Consider the following 21,606-nt stretch of genomic DNA (forward strand, 5'->3'; position numbering starts at 1 on the left):
TGAGACCAAAATTATCGAAATCTAAAATGCACTCCAATTCATAACAGGTGAGCTGAATTCTTTTCACAAATTTTCTTCAACTGAAAAGTATAGGTAGGCAATATGACATAGTAAAAGTCAGTAACTCCTGAAATTCAAATGATGGGCTACTCAGGAAGACGTGTGTGTTTTGGGTACTCTTCACCACAAACCAACTGCTATATTTTGGACCTGGACTGTCCCTAGAAGGCTCATGTTTTAAAGGGGTGGTCCTAAACGTGGCACTATTAGAAGGTGACGGAAATCAGTAAGAGCTAGAGCCTAGCAGAGTGTCCTGGAGTCCTGGAGTTGCACCCTCAACAAGGACTCTGGGGCGCTGGTCTCTTAGTTTCTCTGTTTTGACTTCTGAGCGGCCAGGAGTTGAGCGAGATGCTCATCTTCAGGCTCCTCGGCGTGGCATTCTCAGCACAGCCCCAGAAGCAAGAGGGCCTGCCGACCACGGCCACAGCCTCTGGAGCCACAAACCAAAACAGAGCTTTCCTCTTTTTCAACTGGTTTATCTCAGGTGTTTGTGACAGTGGTGAAAAATCAACTAACAGAAGATAATGCTTCTCAGTCAGGGTCCACACAGGGGCTCATGGGTATTTTTTTATTTAGAAAGAGAATTCAATCTTTGGAACACTGGAGGACTGGACTTACAAAAACCTATTATTTTTAGTATCTTCAGCAAGAATTTTTTTTTGTTTTTTTGAGACTCTCACTACGTAGTTCAGGCTGGCCTTGAGCTCACTTTGCAGCCCAGGCTACTCTCAAATTCGCAACAATCCTCCTGCCTCAGCCTCCCAAGTGCTGGGATTACAGGCGTGCACCACCACACCCAGTTTCTCCAGCAAGAACATTATTTATTCAATTAAGGGGCACATATCCTTACCTTAGTCTCATGTGGTATATTACATGTGCAGATTTCAATATGGATCATTATAAACATAAATTAGTAGATGCTAATGCCTTTAATTCTAGCACTTTGGGAGGGAGAGGCACATGGATCCCAAGTTTTAGTACTACCTGAATAATTTAATGAGACCTGTCTCAAGAAATGAATGAATAAATTTATATAGCAGTAGAGATATAGCTCAGTGCAAAGTCCCTGAATTCAATCTCTCATACTGAAAAAAAGGATACGTTCATTAGAAAGAACAGGGAACTATATATCACACATTTAAACTTACTCCATACAAAAATACCTACTCATATGTTTTGATATAACTTTCACGCTTTCTTTTGTTTTGCATACATAGTTCTATACACACACATTTTGGAATGAATCAAAGCAAGCTAAAAGCATTGTGTGATGAATCATCCTTGGACATGTGGACATAACAATTTTATTTACAAGTATAATTTTTACATACAGAATAACATCCGTCCCATTCCTGCCCCACTTCCTTGCACCTACAGTGACAGAAAATATGGAAGGGGAGAAAAATATCATTTTCTCTTGGACTGCTGAGACTCCCATGCAAATATATGTGCAGTATCTTCTCCCAAAGTCCACCTTAGTGGTTTCTGGCACAGGCCTTGCAGGATGGCTTGTTGGCCATGAAAGACCTGCCTCAGAAGATACTTCACAATAAAGTGGCAAGCTTCTCGGGGAAATGGGCATTACTTGAAGATCTAATGTGGTTCTATGAGACGAATGAATACTTTGGTAATTCTAAAAAGAAGAAACTCTCTTCAGAAATCTGAATTTTATTGAAATGTATAAAAAGAGAAACTGCAACCCTTGTGGGGCAGTTAATGACCTCACTGATATTTGATGGCAACACTGGGACAAAACAGCTATGACAAAAGAAGACCTAAGCTATGAGGGCAAACACATAAAAACACCTTCTTATTAAGAAGTAACATTAAAGAACAACTAAGAAGGAGGATATGCAAGGGTCTGAGTGAAACGTTACAACAATTTTATCAATGAGAAAATTTCTCAAAGTGCTCCTGGGGATGGGAGGCTAGCCTCTGTATGCTCTTGCTGAAGGCTCGGTTCTGGCAATAACTACTCCTTATTAATCACTTCATCACTTCAAACACTATTTTATGGTGGTAAGGCAACCTTGTTTGACTTTAAGATATGATATCAAAGTTCAATTTTAATCCAACTTGGAGTCAGTCTGAAAGTTCAATACATTCTATAAATATGTAATATTCATTGGGATACTTCATAAGTAGTAATTGAAAGATTTTTCTGAGTTTTAAATACACTTCCTCTGTATTTGTCACAAAGTCATTCCATGTCATTGAATATTTTACCATTTTCTCCTCAAAGAGTTACTATTGGGTCTCTTCAAAAAAGAGCATTGTTGTAACTTTATGGGTCTGATTTTTTGAAAATTGTTCCATGAACTAGTTTTTTCCAAAGCAATGAGAAAAACCCTAGGGTTTTTTTTTTTCCCCTTAGAATTCAAAGAACTTATCAATGCGATCCTTTGACTAATGAAATCAGTTTTTGAATGACATGAAATGGCTAGGCTGAATCATACAAAAAGATCCAGAACTGAGTAAAAATGGATACTATGAACTCTGAATTGAATTGTGAAAAGCACATTTTCCATAGTTTAATAATCTCAGAAATACATATTCCAGATTAGCAGCTTTTTCTAGGATACCAACCTCCATTCTTTTAATTCCTCCAACCCCTCGGCCACCATAATAGGAAGCATCCACAGTTGGCCATTTCTTCGTGGGTAGAGGGTCTTCTTCTTCCTGTGGAGATAGTTTTTAAAATTCACTTAATAAAAATGTTGTTCAGTTAGAACTGGCTTACATATAAAATATTTAGTAATGTTACTATTATGGAAAAAATGTAAAAATTATATATAAGATATATGGAAATATGTATATAAATTTCAGGTCGAATGCTAGAGGCTACGCAGACTATTTCCCTTCCTAGGTTTATCCCTATATCATCCCTAAGTTACTAGAAGTTGTTCTTTAACCACGAGCATCATTTGCTTATTGCAAATCTGCTTATCATTTCATACTTAAAAGGATAAAACTTTAAAGTTAGGACAGCATTTTCACAAGCACTTAAAGCATCAGCATATACATAAGTTTGAGTTCTAAAATTTGTTGTAAAATACCGATATATTCCTCATTAATATTAGTAATATCAATTTGACTAACAGTAATATGAAAAGCAATAATCACTTTCAGGACCAAAATACCATCTTTAAACCACCATAGTGGATCTTGCAACTTTTTGTAAATAAAACAAGTGACAATCAAGACTATGAATATATTGCCATAAAAAGTAAATTTAATCTTCATGTACAGTCTTGATGGTCAGTTTATATCTACCAATGTATGAAGGTCCCATTTTTCTAGCATGTGAAAGAAATGGTGAGGTAAAAAATAGCAAGTGATCTTTGCCAAGTAAAAAGTCAATACTTAGGTGCCATAGAATTTTTTTAATGACAAATGGAACTGAGCAAGTTTGAGAGCGATATCTATATATGGGGGTAAATACCTGTATCTGTTTACTAGACATGCATTTACCTCTTTAGGTGCAGAAGGTGGTGGTGGTGGAGGAGGATCTTTGATAACCTATTCAAAAACAAAATAATATAAAATGTGGAAAAGTTCCATGGCATAAGGATGAGAATAATAAGGATGTGTAAAAATAATTACATTGGTAAAATACAGTGGTAACTCCAAAGATGACCCAATGAACTTGCCTCCTAAAATTCATGCCTCTTCCTTTGAATATGGACCTGTCCATTACTAGCTTTTTTCCAACCAAATTTGGTAGCGCCTCATGACTTCTGAGGAGGGGTCAAAGGGAGCTTTCTGTCTTCCTCTGACAACCTTGTGGCACTCATACTGTGGGAATTCTGCTGTCACAAGTCTGCCTTAGACCTTCAAACTATAAGGAGGCCCACGGTGATTTTACAGAGGGGTTTGATGATGACAGGGACAAGGGCGAGCCTCCGCTGCTTCAGGCATCCCTGCTGCTAAGACAGACATGTGAGAGAAGAACTGATCCTGGACATCCTGACACACTGAGCTTGCAGGTGGCTCCAGCTCGGCTGGTATGGGCTGCGACTGCAAGGTTCCCAGGCAGAATCTTCTGACTGAGCCTGTCTAATCCTCACAACTATGAAGACACTAAATCGTTGGTTTAAGATAGTCTGAAAAAAATCAACTTGTTAGTCATGATTTCTTTGCTATACATGGTTCCTCAAGAAATCTTACATGGCCAATGATCTGAGTGAGAGGAATGGAGTCTAAGGCTTAATTTGAGCTGACCTGACTGGTCCAGGGATGTTCAAACATTGACCTCATCATAATAGAAAATCCTTTCCCGAGTTCCAAGCTTCTGATAATTCCAGTACGCATCCCTGTCTCTACACTAAGAAGAAAAACTGAAACTGCTTTGCTTCATCTAATGTCAAATATTTTAACTACATTAACTTTTGTTAATTTTAAAACAACGATGACTGAATGAGGTGTCACTTCTACCTCATCAAGGAATTATTATTACTATGTAGGAAGTTACCACTATCAAGTCTATTTTTTTAAATGATTCTCTTGTAAAGGTATTCATAAATGCTTCCCCATGGTAATATCAGATTTGTATTCAAATTTTAAATTTCAATATTATTTTTAATGTTTAGAGACCCGGTCCAAAATTACCTAAATTTGTATTGTCATCATTCAGATTTTAGCTTAGATCTAAACCTCAGGAAGAAAATATACAAACTATAACTACACAAATATAACTGCACAGTAATGGAATTTGACTGAATCTCTTAAGCCTACAAAAAATGTCATTATTTCTTTTTAAATCTTTAATTTGATTAATAAACACATAAATCTAGTATTTTTAGCAATGTTGAAGGATAATAATATGTCATTTTTTTTAACAGTCAGCTCAAGAATAAGTGGCAGGAAGATTAAGATTTAAAATAATATTGTAATTAAGTAAAATAAATTCATGGAAATTGAACTATAGGAACATTTCCTCTATTAAAAACAAAAGTGTCTCACGGCATTATCAACCTATCTTTTTCTTTTTTTTTTTTTTTAAGCAACCTATCTTTCAAAATAAGTGGTAACACTAGATCTGTCAGTGTCTCACACTCAGATAGGTACAACCAGTCCAGTCATCTTCATGCACAAGCCAATACTCCTTCCCAACTTGCTTGTTTCTTTCAAGCAGATCAATGTTTCCAGGTGCAGCCTGGAAATGTTGGCATAGCTGTCATATCTTTCTCACTTCCAAGTGACCCCATCAAACAGTTCCTACGTCCAATAGATTTTTTGAAATCTCTCCTTTTATCTAATCCCATTCTCCCCATGAATTTGCCATCTTTCCAAAGCAGATTAAGATTCCCCTGAAATGCAAAGGTATTTTTTTGCTCTTCCCCAGCATTTATCAAACTATACAATTTCCTGTAGCTCCAAAAATTTGTAAATTCCATACAAACAGCTTTTGTGTCTGTGTAACTTCTCACTGCATTCCCAGTACTTAGTAGTGTCTAGCACAAGTACGACTTTCAAGGAAATAAGGCAGGAGGAGAAAAAGGAATTTAGAGAGAGAAAAATGAGAGAAAAGAGAAAAGAAAAAACTTAGAAAAATAGGAAAAAATGGAAGTGGGGAGAGAAAAACACAGGGAGAGAGGGAGGGACAGAGAGGAAGGGAATGGAGTATGGAGAGAGGAAAAGGAAAAAAGGATTCTTATTCCATTCCCACCATCACTACTGAAAACCAAGAACTTGGGATACTCTGGATCTTGAAAGCATCTAGGTCATTTTCAACTCCTCCAGTGTACACACAACCAAACTCCAATATGCTGAGTAATGGCCACCAAAGTGTAGTGCAAGTATGTCTGGACTGCTTCAAAAAGAGGAAATTTGCTGCCTCACAAAGAAACTGCCAAGCAACTCATCATTTCAAGGTTTTTCCCCCAACTGCAGCCAAAGTTTCTCTTTCTTTATCTATATTTTCCACTCTTTACTCTTGGCCCTAAAATCTGAGAAGACAGATACACAAAACACACACACACACATGCGCACGCGCACACACACTCACACACCACAGAATTTTTCCACTAGAGAAAATGTCTAGTTTTGAATACTAAAATAACTACCACATTTCTACTGAGTCTGCCCACTGGGCAGCTGTTCTCAGCTGTTTCTCATGAAGTGTTCTGAGGTATTTCATCATTTTGTTCTGTTTCCTCAGCACATATTCTTTTAGTCAATATCTCAATACTAATTTGCAGCACTGATCAGAGCATTTTAACTATGGCTGAGCTCATGCAAGTGAATGGTGTTCAGACAAAACACACACACACTCATCCGTCCTTGTCCTTCCCATCCTAAGCATTGTAATTAATAATACTGAAATAATTGATTGATCGGGTATAACTGTCATTGCCTTTTGGCATCAGTAGTTACATGCTGTGTGTGCATAGCTTGTTTCTCTATCTCTAACCCACCCCTGAATCTAACCTGTGCAGCCTGGTCAATAGTCTTCTAACAGAAGCATAAGCAATCTTTTCCATAGGCAAAAGGGAATAACAGTTCTTACCCCAACAATTCAAATCAATAAATTACTGAAATTTATTAAAAGAACATTTCAACTCATACTTTCCCTTTTAGTTTTGTGAAGTATCAGAAAGTGCTCTCTGGAGTTCTCTCACTAGAGAAGAATCAGGTACGTCCTTCCATTACATTAAGGCTGAGCATAATATACATGAATCTATTCTCATTTTACTGTGAGAACTTCAAATTTACTTCTTTTATTATTTGTACATCTTGCACTGATACATAAATTTCTGATGACACAAACAGAATCCCCAACACTGCCATATTCTCCTGAAAACATTGCATGTTCCCCCTCTATAACGCTTTCTTCTCAATGTCGTACTCACTATCCTGTACAGATCTAGCTTAGCTCTGATCATGGAAAAATTTTCAATGTAAAATCTTCATATGATTACTTCTGTCACTCCCAGAAGGATCATGAGTGCCACCACTGCCCTCTTGTACTTTACTGAAAAGTCTTTATCTAGTCTAAGCTACAAGGTGAAAAAGTACAGCCTCCTTTTCAGAACACCTGCATGATCCAGCTCTTCTACACTCATTGTTCCAATGTCTCCGCATGGGGTGTCAGTCCTCCCACAGTTCAGCCCATCATCCTACCTACAAACACCCACATGTACCCTCACTCCAATCAGACTGACGACCCCTCTACTTCCTTTAACTATTATGACCATTTCCATGCTCGGTCTCAGCGAGCCACCACAGACAAACCTACCAACTTTCCGTAGAAGATTTAAAACTTTGAAATACATATATAATTGCACAGGTAAACAATTCATGCTTTGCTAGATTGGATTTATGTTTATTTTGTAACTTTCAAATTGTCCCTTTAAAGTGTAGATTTTAAGGGAAATAACCATTCTCCTTCTTTATCAATACTATCAGTGCCTACCAGGTCTAACACAGTAGTCTGCAGAGAGCAGATATCAAATTATGATCAAAAATGAAGCTGCAGGAACTAAGAATGCTTAAGAAGTAGCACAGTCTACTTGCACATTTAGAGATAAAATAGAGAGGAAATATATATATATATATATATATTCATCTATAAATGATTCATAGGTAGAGATAGATTTTCATGAAACTAAAATATTACTAGCTCCAAAGAAAATGAAGCATCAAATTTCTCTCTCAAGGAGTAAAGTCAGAGAGCTAATGAATTCAGTGACAGCTGGTAAGACTTAGATCATCCTCAGTTTCTTCACCTAGGAAATAGACTAAGTGTAGGTCTTTTCCAATATGAAAATTCTTTAAAAATAATAAATATATATTACAATGTTTCCACCAGGTCTTTTGCTTCAAAGGTTTTCCATAACTAAGCATGGCCATGTCTGTATGCACTGTACTCACTCCAGGAAAGAATCTAAGGGTTTGTTTTTGCCAGTAACATGTAAGTAACCTTATATATGACTAAACTTATAAATTTAAAGTGATTTTGAAGACCTGGCCCACACAGCTTTTATATTGTCAACAATGGATATTAAGCCCTTAAAGCTCTAGCTAAGTCAATTTTTGATCTAGTAAATTAAGATACACAATCTCCATCACAAGGAAGAGGACTTTCAGGAACTGAACCAGAGCTAAGGCTAACCTGTGGGCTGTTTTACTTATTAACAATAGCCATGGGAAGGCGACCAAGAGATGGCAGGAGGGAAGAGGGAAGGGAAGTAAAATTAGTTAAGATGTGTTATGTACATGTGTTATGGTTTGTGTCTGTGTGTCCCCCCAAAGCCTCATGTGGTCATGGGGCAGGCTTTTAGAGTTTAATTGATTACGGGTGTGAGAGCTACACCCGCCCTGGGGTGGATAGTTTGCATACATAAGGGAGAGGAAAAGGGTGCTTGACGCCATTCAGCCCTGCTGTGTGCTTGTTCTTTTGCTGTGTTCTGCCACCCTGAGCTGTAGCTCTCTGCCATGTGCCAGTCTGCCTGTAATCTGCCAAGTAAGGACTGAAACCTCTGCAAACTGTAAGCGAAATAAACCTTTCCTCCCTTAATTTTGGGTGTCAGGTATTTTGTCCCAGCAATGAGAGAAAAGTAACCAAGACAACATGTAACAACTCCCTACAATGAATTTAATAATTAGCTGCTGCAAACCTGTAATTAATTTTTTTTATACTTTAAGAAAATAACCATCCTTTACTATTGTTTCCAAAATCTACTATGCTCTGCGTTTTGTTCTTATAATAACTCTATGAAATTACTAGGCTTATCTCCATTTTAAATATAAGAAAATGAAGGCTCTAGTTTCAAGAATTTTCCTTAAGTACCTGGAAAGAGAAACCACAGAAGTAAGATTCAAACCCAAAACTCCAGTCCAGCCACCTCCTAACTCTGAGTTCAACTTCTGGCACGTGACATTTTAAAATAACATCTGGACTACAAAGAAAAGTATGCAGAGATGAGGCCTAAGATTTGTTAAGCAGTTGCTACCTACTAGGATAAATGGATGGATGGGTGGATGGATGGATGAATGGATGAATGGACAGATAAAAGGATGGATATACGGGTAAATGGTAATATTTAAAGCTTGTGATACTGTGTAAGGTAGCGTTTATTACCATTTCAGAGAAACATAACATGTCTACTACTATGCTTAATACCATTCATCTAGAAATGTTGGGATAGAAAAATGGCTTTCTTGTGATATTTGAAAATGCTTCCCTACACCACATGACCTCGTGAGGAACAAAGGAAGATAAAAATAATCTAAGGCTGTTTGGCTCAAATGCTGACAACGGCGAAAGTATGTGTCAAGCTGACATCCCCACATTTCAGTGAAACTAGTTCAGGAGAAAGGGAAAACTTACTGTTGCCCAAATGCATTAAAAATAACAGTCATGAGACTCCCATTCTTATATTAAATAGTGCAAAAAACACATTCATTTCAGAAAAGAATGTATTCATATGCACCATATTTTATGAGAATTTGCAGATTTTAAAAGGCATAATATTGCCTAGTTGCCAGGATTTTTTCCACTTAGCATCCTTCATCTCTGTATTGAAAATTCTGGAAAACACTTTCACCACTTTATGAACCATATGCAGAGCTTGACTCTTCTCCAACTTTTTTTTTCATTTGTTATTATCATCATCAGGGAGGATTACATCTCATCTACTTAGCTGCTAGAATGAAGATTTCAGTTTGGAGGAGAGCCGATTTCTTATTTTAAAAAAAGTTAGCTGCTTCAGGCAACAGTCCTTTTGATCTGCTCATTAACACTTTTCAAATGCTCGAATGATGTGGGCATTCTTTGCGCTAGAAAATGTCAGCACTGGAGCCTGCAACCAGCTCGATGCAATCATGTTCCAATATTCAGAAAAGAGTGAAAAGAACTGTCAACATTGAACTGCTTTGGATATTTAAAAAAAAAAAACAGATACTGTACAAGGACTGCAGATCAAGTAGTATTGCAGAACTGAATCTTACCAGTGACAAAAAGAAATGCTCGTAATATCATCTCAGTGCCTAAGAGCCCACAGACAACAGAAAAAAATGCTCTTAGTATTTATAACAATTTATTTAAATATATATGTGCATCTTCCTTCCATTGTCTCTTTTCTTTTTTATAAAATCAGAGAGCAAGTTTAGTGCCTTTCTTGTGAAACACATAAACACAAAGTTCTCATATTCACACGTAAGTTCCTTTCTTCTGAATTCCACAAAGTTACACATTTTCAATATCCAAACCAAAATATGATCCAGATTACCTCACCCTTTTCCTTTCCTCTTTGGCAAACTCCTCAATGTTCAAAGAACCTTATTGAACAAATAAGTAAGCGACCATAAATCTAGACAATAAATGCAATCTAAAATGCCAAATACGGCCTGAGATGAACAGTGTGAGAGCCTGTTCTGCCAGGAATTAAGTAAAGGTGCTGCTGTCAAAGCAAATAAACTAAAACCAGGAAGAGTCTGATACCCTGCTTCAGAACTGATACTCTGTTGGAGAACATCACCATGGAAGCAATCCGTCCTAACATCACACTGTATTTCAAGGAGGCAACCAAACATAAATCACTTTAATTAATGGTGCAAGGGAGGCATATTAAAATTTAAATTACTCCTGTTTTATTGTGCATCTGAAAAAAAATCAGGCTGCTCGGAAGGTAACTCAGTGAAGGTGCCGGGAGCCCACCTCAACAATAAAAAGCAGGCACAGGGTGGAAGCATTATGACTACTTAGCAAGAACGGCACAGCTGCTGCTGGCTAAGAAGTGATTCTAAGAGCCTCTGTCAGATCCTCTTCATGAAACCTCAACTTCTTTATAAGCAAATTAGGTTTTAAAAAGATAACTTCTTAAACTGTTTTCTAAATTATGATTCATGAGATCTTTTCTGTAATAACCTAAGTGCACGAAGGAAGAAACAACTTGCAATTTTCCCTTGAGGTTGGAGGGCTTTGACCAAGGACACTAGACCAAAGTGAGCATTTATTACCTCCAGCTTGTTCCTGCGTGTATTTGCAGCTGTATAACACGCTCACTGACAACACTCCAGAAAGCCTTTGTTTGCCACCTCATTAGCCTTGCATCTGTAGTTCTGTGGAGGGTCTGGTTATCCCAAATCATGTAACTACACAACTGTCATTCCTGCTCTCTGATTAGTAAAACAAATCTGCCATAAACTCAACATGTCTTCTAAGCTAAGCAATGATGAAAACATCTATGTTTTCTGATATTTCACTTGTAATTCAATGTGTGCTAAATTTTATCTTAGCCCTTCCTGCCCCTGTTTTTTAATCTAAGGAAAAAAAGAGCACTGCTGCCAACGTCTTTGTTAAAGAAAAGTAGTTATAGAGGACGGATGTGAGAATACTCAATGAGCGAGATGCAGACTCTTAAAACAGATGGCAAGAAATAACTTCACACAAAAATGAGAACTTTTCCCCTTATGGAACTGTTTGCAAACTCAACAAAACCTATAATTCACTGATGATAGTGCCTAGAAATTCAGCTTTTCATAATGGCTCTATGGTTCAAAGTATTACCAGATAAAATTCTTCAGATATCATTGGTTCTGATTTCTACTTTTGCATATATGCCCAGGAACATAGAGAACGTCATCAGTGACATTTTAAATGACATCACCTCTTTCTTTCCTCCTTAAAGACATATTAAAATGAATTGAAAGACTTAAAATGATAAAATAATCTCATATTAAAAGCATGTTGGGTGCCTAATAGTCTAGCAGGGCTTTTCCCTTTCTTCTTTCAATTCCATGATCTGCTGCAGCAGTCTGGTCCTAGAAGTCAGGAATCTGAACAGGCTCTTCCTGGGTTAAAAACTCAAGCGTGAGCAAAGCTGAACTCTCCACATTCCAAGGGTGAATCAACCTCTGCTCACGCCAGAACCACCCAGCATGTGACTGCCCCTGCCCCACACAGAGTCCTCTCCCCTTCTGTTGTCTAACGTCCCTCTGTGTGCCTCTTACAAGACCTCTGCTTGCATGAAGCACCCACTGAGCTCGTCCTGGAAATCTTCCCATCTCAAAATCCTCCACTTAGCACAACTGCGAAGCTTGCTGCCACACCTGATACCATTCCTGGGGTCCAGGGATTGAGACCTGGACATCTTTAGGGATCTTTAGTCGTCTCACTACTGGGGCCTTTCCCAAGCACAGGGACACCTGGAGACGCCCACTTTGCCTGCTTTCCTCTCAAGGAGAAACACTGCTATAGGAAACCCAACAAACACCCCTTGATAGCCTTCCCATTACTGAGGCAGAAAAAACCCTGAACAAACAAACAAAAGAATGAATGAACAAAACAAAATCTGAGAACCTGAACACTGCTGTTTAAGAGGTAAGAAACACTGTCATCTCTGAGTGACAGATTAGATAGCTGTGAAACATCCATCTCTGAACACTGAATGATTTCCCTGTTTCATAAAATATGATTCAGTATTTCATATTTCACAAAACAGGAAATGACTGGAGAGTATGTGGCAGATAAGGAGCCTTGGTTCAGATTGCCCCAGGCTCGAGATCCTGATAAGAGCTCCTAGGCTTCAGACATCCAGGAAGATGGAGAGCCGACATGCTCCAAATGGGCCCAAGACCACTTTAAGATGTTTAGTCATGTTTCAGCTGAAAGATTAGAGTTAAATATTTACTGCTAGTTCTTAAAATATATTTAAATAAGCCACAAATTTGTAGCCATGCGTGGTGGCACACGCCTGTAATCATAGCACTTGGGAGGCTAAGGCAGGAAGATCGCTGCAAGTTTGAGGCCAGCCAGGATTCCATAGTGAATTCAGGACCAGAAACTACATAACAAGATCCTGTCTCAAAAAAAAAAGAAAAGAAAAGAAAAAGAAAACTGTACACAACTAAGCTGAATTAAATGCATTTCATTTTCCATTAAAAAGTATATTTAAAACAGTTATCTTACTAGTAATAATCAAAATCAAATAGAATCCGATAATTCAGTACTGCTAAGAATTCTTTAACTAACCACATTCTCATCTCAGCAATGCACAATACATTCTCTGGAAGGAACAGAATAAAATAAACACCCTGCAATTGTACTACAACATCCTTTGAAGTACTCAATATCTTTTTTCGTAAGACTATGACCTCACATCCTCTTTCTTTCCACATCCCCTCTTTATTTCTCTCTAGCCCACTTCCCTTCTGGCTTACGATCTCATCTACACTTTGTTAGAGATGCTTCACACTCGCCGTACCCAAGATGCAGTAGCCGTCACTAATTGTACATTTCAATCGTGGACACAGCTCAGCTGGACAGTCTTCCTGGACTTCCAGCAAAGGAAGCATCAGCAGTACTGTACTGAAAGCAAAGGTGCTGTCAGATGGTTACACTGACCAAGGGTCTCCACACCCTCCCTGGACAGTCAGACTTCCTGCAGGGTACAGGAAGCCTTCCCATACAGAGTTCTTGTGCAAACCCAAACTATCTTCCACTTTCAGCCCAGCATTGCCCAAAGCACACCAGAAGAACTGTTTCAAATGCACTTCTGGAATATCCTTCCTCAACTGCCCCATCTGTCCCCATTCATACCCTGGTGGAGGCCACTGACTCAGTCAGGTTTCTGAAAACACGTCCGTTACGTTCTTCCCATTCTTCACGCAGGGTGATTTTTCACACTCCTGACTCTGTGTCCACACTTCGTGCATGTTTGTGCTTCTACATTGAACAGTGAATTCTATTTGTATCCCGGATTCCTAGAACTGACACCTACTGAGTGATCACGTAGAATTTCGCCTCCAGATTTGCCTGCTTCTTGTTGGACTGAACCCGGGGCCTTCACACTGAGCTACATCTGCGGGACTTGCTTTTTATTGGGGGACGGGGTATGGCTAAGACGCTAAGTTGTGCAGGCTGAGCTTGCAATCCTCCTAACTCAGCCTCTCAGAGTGCTGAGATTACGGTGTGCACCATCATAGCCAGCACTTCTCCTTCCTTTCAACCTACTTTAGGAAACATTTGCTGGGTTTCATTTCTATTTGGTACAAATATAAGTTTATACATGGGACCGGGTGCTTTTCGATCTCCATTTCTAAGAATGAAATGAAGGTGGTTCTCTCTATTAAATAAACTCTGTAATGAACAAGCATTTATGTTTCTAAAGATAGGAAGTCTTCAACATCCTATCACACAGTTAAAGGGACTGCTCTGTGCCTTACACAAAGACAAGACCATGATTTATAGCTTGCAAAGCCTCAACGTTGGAATGGAGCTTCTCTTACCACTAACGATCGCATTCCCTTTATAGTATCCAAAATGATGGTCAAAATCTACATTTAAGCACTTCAAAAACTTCACAAAGAAGCCCATTTCCGTTTTGGCATGTGTCTTGAAAAACAAAAAAAACTATACACTTTGACACTTTTGACTCCTCAAGTCAATAGTAAATGAAATTGGAAAGTAATGAAGGAGGAAATCCACGACCGTGAAGTTTAAATTAAAAACCCAGGAGCACAAATCACATTAGGCCACCTTTTTGCTTCTTAATTTGAGATTCAAGAATGCTAAGCACCCTAAAACAGCCATATCTCGGATAATCAAGATTACAACAGGAAACTGTCTGAGCATAAATTGCTATGGCAGGAAACTGATTAGTTCAGCAAAGAGACAGGATGTTTCTTGCCTCTGCTGTTGTCTGAACTAATTCTATGCCTTCTCCGTGGGCCAACTGCTCTGAGATAAAATATTCTATAGTTGCCTCATGAAAACAGATTGAAGGACAATTAATAATGAATGCAGGGATAATATAAAGCACAGCCTGAAACAGCTAAAAAGCTGAAGTCAACAGGCAAAGTTGAAAGGGAAAGAGGCAGCCTAGTAATATGTCAAATACTGCCATGATCTATAGACTGTAAAGTTCTGTAACGTTAGTGTGCTTATAATATATGGAACTCTCAAAACATAGAGTAAGCATGCTTCCAAAGAAAGTTTCTTTGGAATAATCTTTCCATGAACTCTGAACAAACTACACTGAATTTCTGGAGATGTGCTGAAATGTATTACTTAAGAACTCTCTGTAGTAGGGAGAACAATACCTCCTCACTCTCTGCTCCTGTGAATAAATTACCTAATATGGCAAAGAGAATTTTGCAGATGTAATTAAGATTAAGGCCCTCCAGATGACAGATGATCCTGGATTACACATGTGGGTCCAACCTAATAGCAACGGCTCCTTAAAACTGGAAAACTTTTCCTCGCTGCATTCAGTCTCGGAGATGTGATCACAGGAGAGGGACCAAGAAGATACAACATCTTGGTTTGCAAGATGGAGGAAAGAGGCCATGAGGAAAGGGATGTCCATGGCCTCTTAAAACCGCAAAAAGATGATGAAAGAGACTCCCCTCCGGAGGTGCACGAAGGAATGCACCCTTGCTGGCACCTTTTAAGCCCAGTTAAGCCCAAGGAGACCCACATCAGAGCTGGTATTCAATGTCCGTTAGATGATACATGTTTGCTGCTTACATTGCCAAGTGTGTGGTGACTTACCACAGCAGCAGTAGAGGTAATGCAAGTCCATCTCCTTTTACGCACTTTACATGTGCAAATCAACATTGAAACCACTTGTCATTACTCCAGAAGTGACTACTGAACAGAAACTCCAACACCTGCACTTGACTTATGTCTAAAATGTTTTTCAGAGGAAAACAAAGAAGATCCTGCAATAGTAAATCCTTCAAGAAGAGATAAAAGAGTCAATAAGCACTTTCAAAAACGAAGAGATTACCAGCTGCTCTCCGTGAATCCAACAGAAAGAAGAGTCAATTTACGTGAAGTTTTCTGGTGCTTGAGTGGAACAACATTAGTCTCAACTTTTTCTTTTCATTTCTTAATACTTCATCCCATGAACCTGACTTTGAAGAGCTTTGGAGATGGAGGTTTATACCAGGCATTGCCATGCATGCTTTCCTGAATTGATTAGAATAGATTAGACGAAATGATTAAAATTCAGTTTGCTAATTGGAACTTTGCAGGGGTTGAACACCGTGCCACTCATTCGTATGTCAGGCTTTACTTTACATCTTCCTGATTAAAAAGTAAATAAATAGAAAAGAGTAGAGTTGCAAATCCTTCTTACTCACCACTTTGCAGCAAAGGGGCCAGAACCACCACATCAAACCAACGCCCACAAGCAGCAGTAAGACCAAAATAGCGATGAGGGCTGCAATCCCATTGGACTACCGGAGGCAAAGACAAAAACAAAGCAGTCAGCAAATCTTAGGACAAATCCCACATGTACATTTTTAAGGAACCATCAGAAAAGAATCCCGAGAGTACACTGGTGCCAGGCCATTTCAGCTATCTTCTTTTAAATGCTATACATTCCTTTAGATTTTATTTCCTAATGTTAGGCTCTGTTGAGATAGACAGTAATAAATACAAAATCTTTCAGTGTGTTGTATACCACTTTCAAAATGTTTTAAATCATTGTAGGGGAAAAATCCCTATTTAGGGCTAGACAAATGCTCCCTATCTTTTGGGTGTAGGTAGAAATTACCTGGGCTCAAGCATGGTTACCCTGAAAAGAACTCTCCTAGACTATGATGATAGAACACTGTACACTTTTTATTCTTAAACAATATGACAAGATGAATATATTTTTTAAAATACCAAGTAGATACAAATCATCTGCAAAGGCTCTTTCTGGCGCTGGCACATACATGTCTATGAAAATGCAGCCTCATGAATACACATAACAGGTGATCTCTGACTACAGCTCAGGTACTACTGACAGAAGCACACAGATACCCTTCACTTCCTTACTGTCCAGACCCTCCAGCCAGAAGGCACTTACTCTAGACCCTGACCTCTGACCCCCTTCATCTTAACAAACCCTATTATTCCACCAGGCTGAGGTTAGTCACCTCTTCAGAGAAGCCCTCTTTGGACCCTCTGGCTAAAACTGTCCCTCCTGATTATACAACTCATACTTTCTATTCTCCATATTTTAATGTTTAGTACTTTTCACAATGCAATGACAGTAATTATGAGCTTTGTGACTATTTGTTTTACTTCTCTTTTCTGTCATGATTCATTGTCAGTGCTAGGAAATCAGAGGCTAGGCCCAATTAGCTTACTCCTGTATATCAGTGTTATCATTTAAATACTATTTACGAATGAACTCCAAAGAAATAAGAAACCAAATGACACAGACACCAAAAACATTGCAAATATCTTTACTTGATGAGTAGGACCTTTAATGTTTCTAAGGAACAGTGTCTCCTAAAGCCCCATCTGGGATACCCAGGGATGCTGTGTGCCTTATTTTGGCAGAGGGTTTTTTGGTTGGTTTGTTTGTTTGTGGGAAAGAATTCAAGAAAGAAAAAAGAAGAAGAAGACAAATACTTATAGAAATGCTCATACAAATGTGTATAGTAAGTACTTTGTTTTTAAAGTCAAAGAAAACAATTCAGAGCAATTTAGGAAAATACCCAAAGTACATTCTTTTGCAGAGAGTCCTAAGTATTCATGAACAAATCAAGTTACTTTCTACATCTCAACTTGCATTAACATATAAAATCTAGGCAATCAACTACACCAGAAGAATGTAACAGAGATACATGGAAAACTATGCTACAAGAGAAATGTCATCAAATGTATAAATCCTTAATCTCATCTTCAAATACAAGGTCTTACGGACATACTCTCTTTATCTACAAATGTCCTTGTACAGAATGAATGAAATACTCCCACCAATCTCTTCCCGCCTGAGGATCTAATCCTGGAATTCACTATTTGGCTGTTATTCAACTTCTATGAACACCTGGTTCCCTCTTTTCTTAGAATTCACAACCTCTGTCCAAAAATAAGGATGTGCAACTAGAAGCCACAAACCTGCTAAACCTTAGTGGTTGGTTTGCTTTTTCTATGCCATGAACATAAAGTTGTGAAAATATGTCAATAGTTAGAATGTAAAGTAGATGAGCCAACCCTTCTTGATCCTCCCTCAAAATAAAATGCCTCTATCAGTAAGACTGACAAAACACTGCTCTTCCAGATGCAAATTTACACTTATTGTAACAATATTATCATCTCTCCTGTTTCTAAAGACTGGTCTTAAAAAAGTAAAACTAAACTAGGTACAATTTTGAAAAGCCACATACCTAACCTTAATGGATTTAAGCCAGGATGGAGGAAAATAAGGTAAGAGGAAGCACATAATTTACTATTATCTGACCTTGCTATCTATTCTGAGATACAGTCCTGCCTGCAGCCACCCCAGACATTAGCTCAGTTATCTGGATACAGACTCAGGCTTCCCTTTTCCTCTGTTTTGATTTCCAGAGCCTGATATCAGAGCATAGAGCATATCAGTCATGAAAGGGAAATAATTTCATTGTTCTCATAACTTCATAAACAAATTAAGGAAATGTCAAACCCATAAAGTTCCACAAGCTTGTGAACAGACACCATGGTGCACAACCCAAACTCAAGAGCAAGATGAAGAAAAGTATCAAACTGAATAAAACCACACCTATCTGTGTCATGGGCAGAGATGAGAGGCTTCTCACTGTCACTGACATACATCTCTCTTTAAAGAGATCTCATGTAGAAAATAATCCTAACAAATATTCAACATGTGAATGTCATTTTTCTTGAACTAAATGGAACAAATGTATGTGACTAGAAGCTAAAATATAGTTTTTCATTCATCCAAATAGTATACGATGAGCTCCCACCGTATACCTGGCCATGAAATAGGTGCCAGAGTTACAGTGTCGGACCAGTCTTTCCCAAACCCACCGTTTAGAGATAAACGTTAAATAAATTACAAGTGTGAGGTTTGTGGAAGGAGTATCTGCCAGAAACATGTAGAAGTGCGAACTAACCTGGTCTAGGGTTCCTGAGAGGACCTCAGGAAGGTGTATAAAGAGGGCTGGACAAGAGTGACTCTAGCAAGAGGAACAGAGAGATCTGTGTGGCTGGGCACAGAGCTGGAGGGAACTGAGCGTCTCCTGAAGAGGCTGAGGAGAAGAAGGCAAGTACAGATCTCTGAGAAGCTGTGCTGAACCACCAAGGGAACTGGCCATTTGTTAAATTAATGGCCATTTGTTAGATGACCTTCCAGCTGACCATCTGTTACATCAATTCTTCCTAAAAATAGTTCAGAACAAGGAGCGTTTTCAGATGTCTACAAAGACTTGGGTAAGAAAGCTAAATGCAAAGTCCAGTCTAAAACTCAGAATTCAGACATTAGTGAAGGCCAAGGAGGCAAATCTCATCTAGAGACAGCAGAATTTCAAGCTCAATGTTAGGTTGGAAGGAATTTATTTTCTACTCACTGCAAACATATACAGTTGTTGAACTTTGCATCTAACTTCCTTTTCTTCATTAAAAACAAATTACAACAAATAATCAGAAATTTTACTCTGCCAAAGAGAAGTGCAACTCTACCTAAGAGAATCATAGAAGTATAAAAAAAAGTCAGGGTCACTACTACATTTTGCAAAATACATGCAAGGAAGAATCACTCAAAAGTTTCACAATACATGAATAACATGTTGTAATCTACCTAGAAAATAATCACAACAACCACATCAGAAAAAAAACAAACACAAAAAGGGGAAAATTGGCCTCTGCAAGTTTTCTACCAAGAACTTAGAGTTAGGGAAAGAAAGAGTCATGAAAGAGCTGATGATTTCATTTACTGGAATTTTTAAAAATATTTTATGTCAGGAGTTAGTAAATACAGCCCAAGGGCTAAATCAAGCTTAGCTGCTTTGTAAGATTCCTCCACAAGATAAAAACTGTTTCTTAATTTATTACATAGCTGAAAACCTGCAAAAGAAAAATCTATTCCCTAAAATTCAAATGTCAGCGTGCATGGCCTTATTGTATACAGCCACAGCTCTTTGTTTACAAAATGTCCACAGCTGGTTTTGCACGAGAAGGCAGGTTTGAGTCCTGTTGCAGAGACCACACAGTCCCCAAGCCTGAAGTATTTACTACCTTGCTTTCAAGAGCAAAGTTTGCTGACCTCTGTGCCAGATAAACCAGTTTAGGATCTGACTGAAAATGGCAGATTGTGCAAGTGTTTGTTCTAGGACAGAAAGAGACAGAACAAAAACTCATTCTCAGTTCTAGCATTTAATAGATTGTGCAACTGGGCGAGCAATTGAAGCTTACTGAGCCTGCAGGCTCCAAGCAACCCCTCTCCCAGGGACAGTGGGAGCTGAAACCACAGGTTTTCTACTTATCAACACTTACACCTTTGAGGGTCTGGGAAACAGCTAAAGAAGGGAAGTGTTTCTCTCTGCTCACCACTCCCCAGTTTTCTTATCCATGAAATTCACATGTCAGTAGCAGCCTCCTCTTGTCTTGTGATTTTAAAAAGCCAGAAAGTGTTCAACACTGTATAATAGTGGTTATCACAGTGTCTAGCACTTGATACTTGCTCAGAGGACACACTCATGGTCTGATGCCTCTAGAGGAATTATTAGACCACAACCTTTCACTGTATTACTAAAATCAAGAGATACATTTAAGAGTTCTAAGAAGCAATGAAGGGAAAGGACTGCCTAAAATCCAACCCTCCTCCAATTCTAATCTCTTAAATCTAAACTATAGTTTCCTCACTTTTAAAGTACATACACAGCAACTTTCATTCACTCATTTAGAAAACAAGCTCAAAGTGAGTGCTGTGAGTCCTTACAGGAATGATAGGGAGCAATGACCAGATACAGCCCTGCTGTGGGAGTTACAAGGTAAATGAGCAAGGCCTGCTCGTGAACAGGAAATTGCAGCTCACTGCTCTGTGTACCTCAGCAGGACTGCACGCAGGATACTCTGGGAGCACAAAGGGCTTCTTCACCTGGATGATTTTCAGAAGGATGAATCAATTCCTACAGAACGGTGTTTTCTTTTGTTTGGTTTTTAAATGCCTGTAGAAACCACTGCGACAAGCTACGTCACTAACAGCGGTTTCCCTAGTCCCCATATCTGAAAGTCCCTCACAAATGAACTACCACTTACACCCAAAGTCCCAGGACTTAGCATAACATTACAAAGTACCCATTCTATCTTGAATAGAGACTTCATGTACAAATCAGCCTGTGCATTTCATCAGCTCAGGTCAGGTAATATTACCACATGCCAGAAGTATTGGATGGTGGATTCAAAATATGGTTAGCTCTAATGAGAAAAATAATTTCCCTGTGATTACTACCAATATGATATAATGACTTATAACATTTATTATCCTGAAATAACTAGTGTAATAATAGAAGTCACATGGAGGAGAAGGCTTCAAACCATCAGCAGGGTGAGGGCAAGGAGGTCCCTGGTGACTCCTTGTGTCCTAGTCAGTCCTTGTCCTCTGCGACCACCCCAGGCACTGCTCTCAGGCCCTCTCTTCATCTTCCTTCCACTTCCTTGATTGGTTAAGTGCTCCGGTTTTCCCAGACCTTGAGTTGTTCCTTGCTCTCTCATCTCTTCACTGATTCTACTGGTGATGCAATCTTGTATTTCCGATCTGCTGATTTCAACTGAAAACTTTCATTGAATTAGCTTTCTTCCTGTATCCGGTTCCCAGAGCTCCC

The 21,606-nt window shown here is 38.7% G+C and overlaps 1 protein-coding gene across 1 annotated transcript in view; it reads right to left on the minus strand.

Annotated features, from left to right (window-relative positions):
- Positions 1–21,606, minus strand: part of Antxr2 (anthrax toxin receptor 2) — a gene marked incomplete in the record, with an annotated part of 132,883 nt that overhangs the window by 53,194 nt on the left and 58,083 nt on the right. Inside the window, 3 exon segments of the mRNA XM_005388217.2 lie at positions 2,647–2,739; positions 3,532–3,579; positions 16,150–16,245. Coding sequence (XP_005388274.2) covers positions 2,647–2,739; positions 3,532–3,579; positions 16,150–16,245 — 237 coding nt within the window.

This window comes from Chinchilla lanigera, unplaced genomic scaffold (assembly GCF_000276665.1).
Source record: "Chinchilla lanigera isolate Chin_1 unplaced genomic scaffold, ChiLan1.0 scaffold00032, whole genome shotgun sequence".
Classification (NCBI taxonomy): domain Eukaryota; kingdom Metazoa; phylum Chordata; class Mammalia; order Rodentia; family Chinchillidae; genus Chinchilla; species Chinchilla lanigera.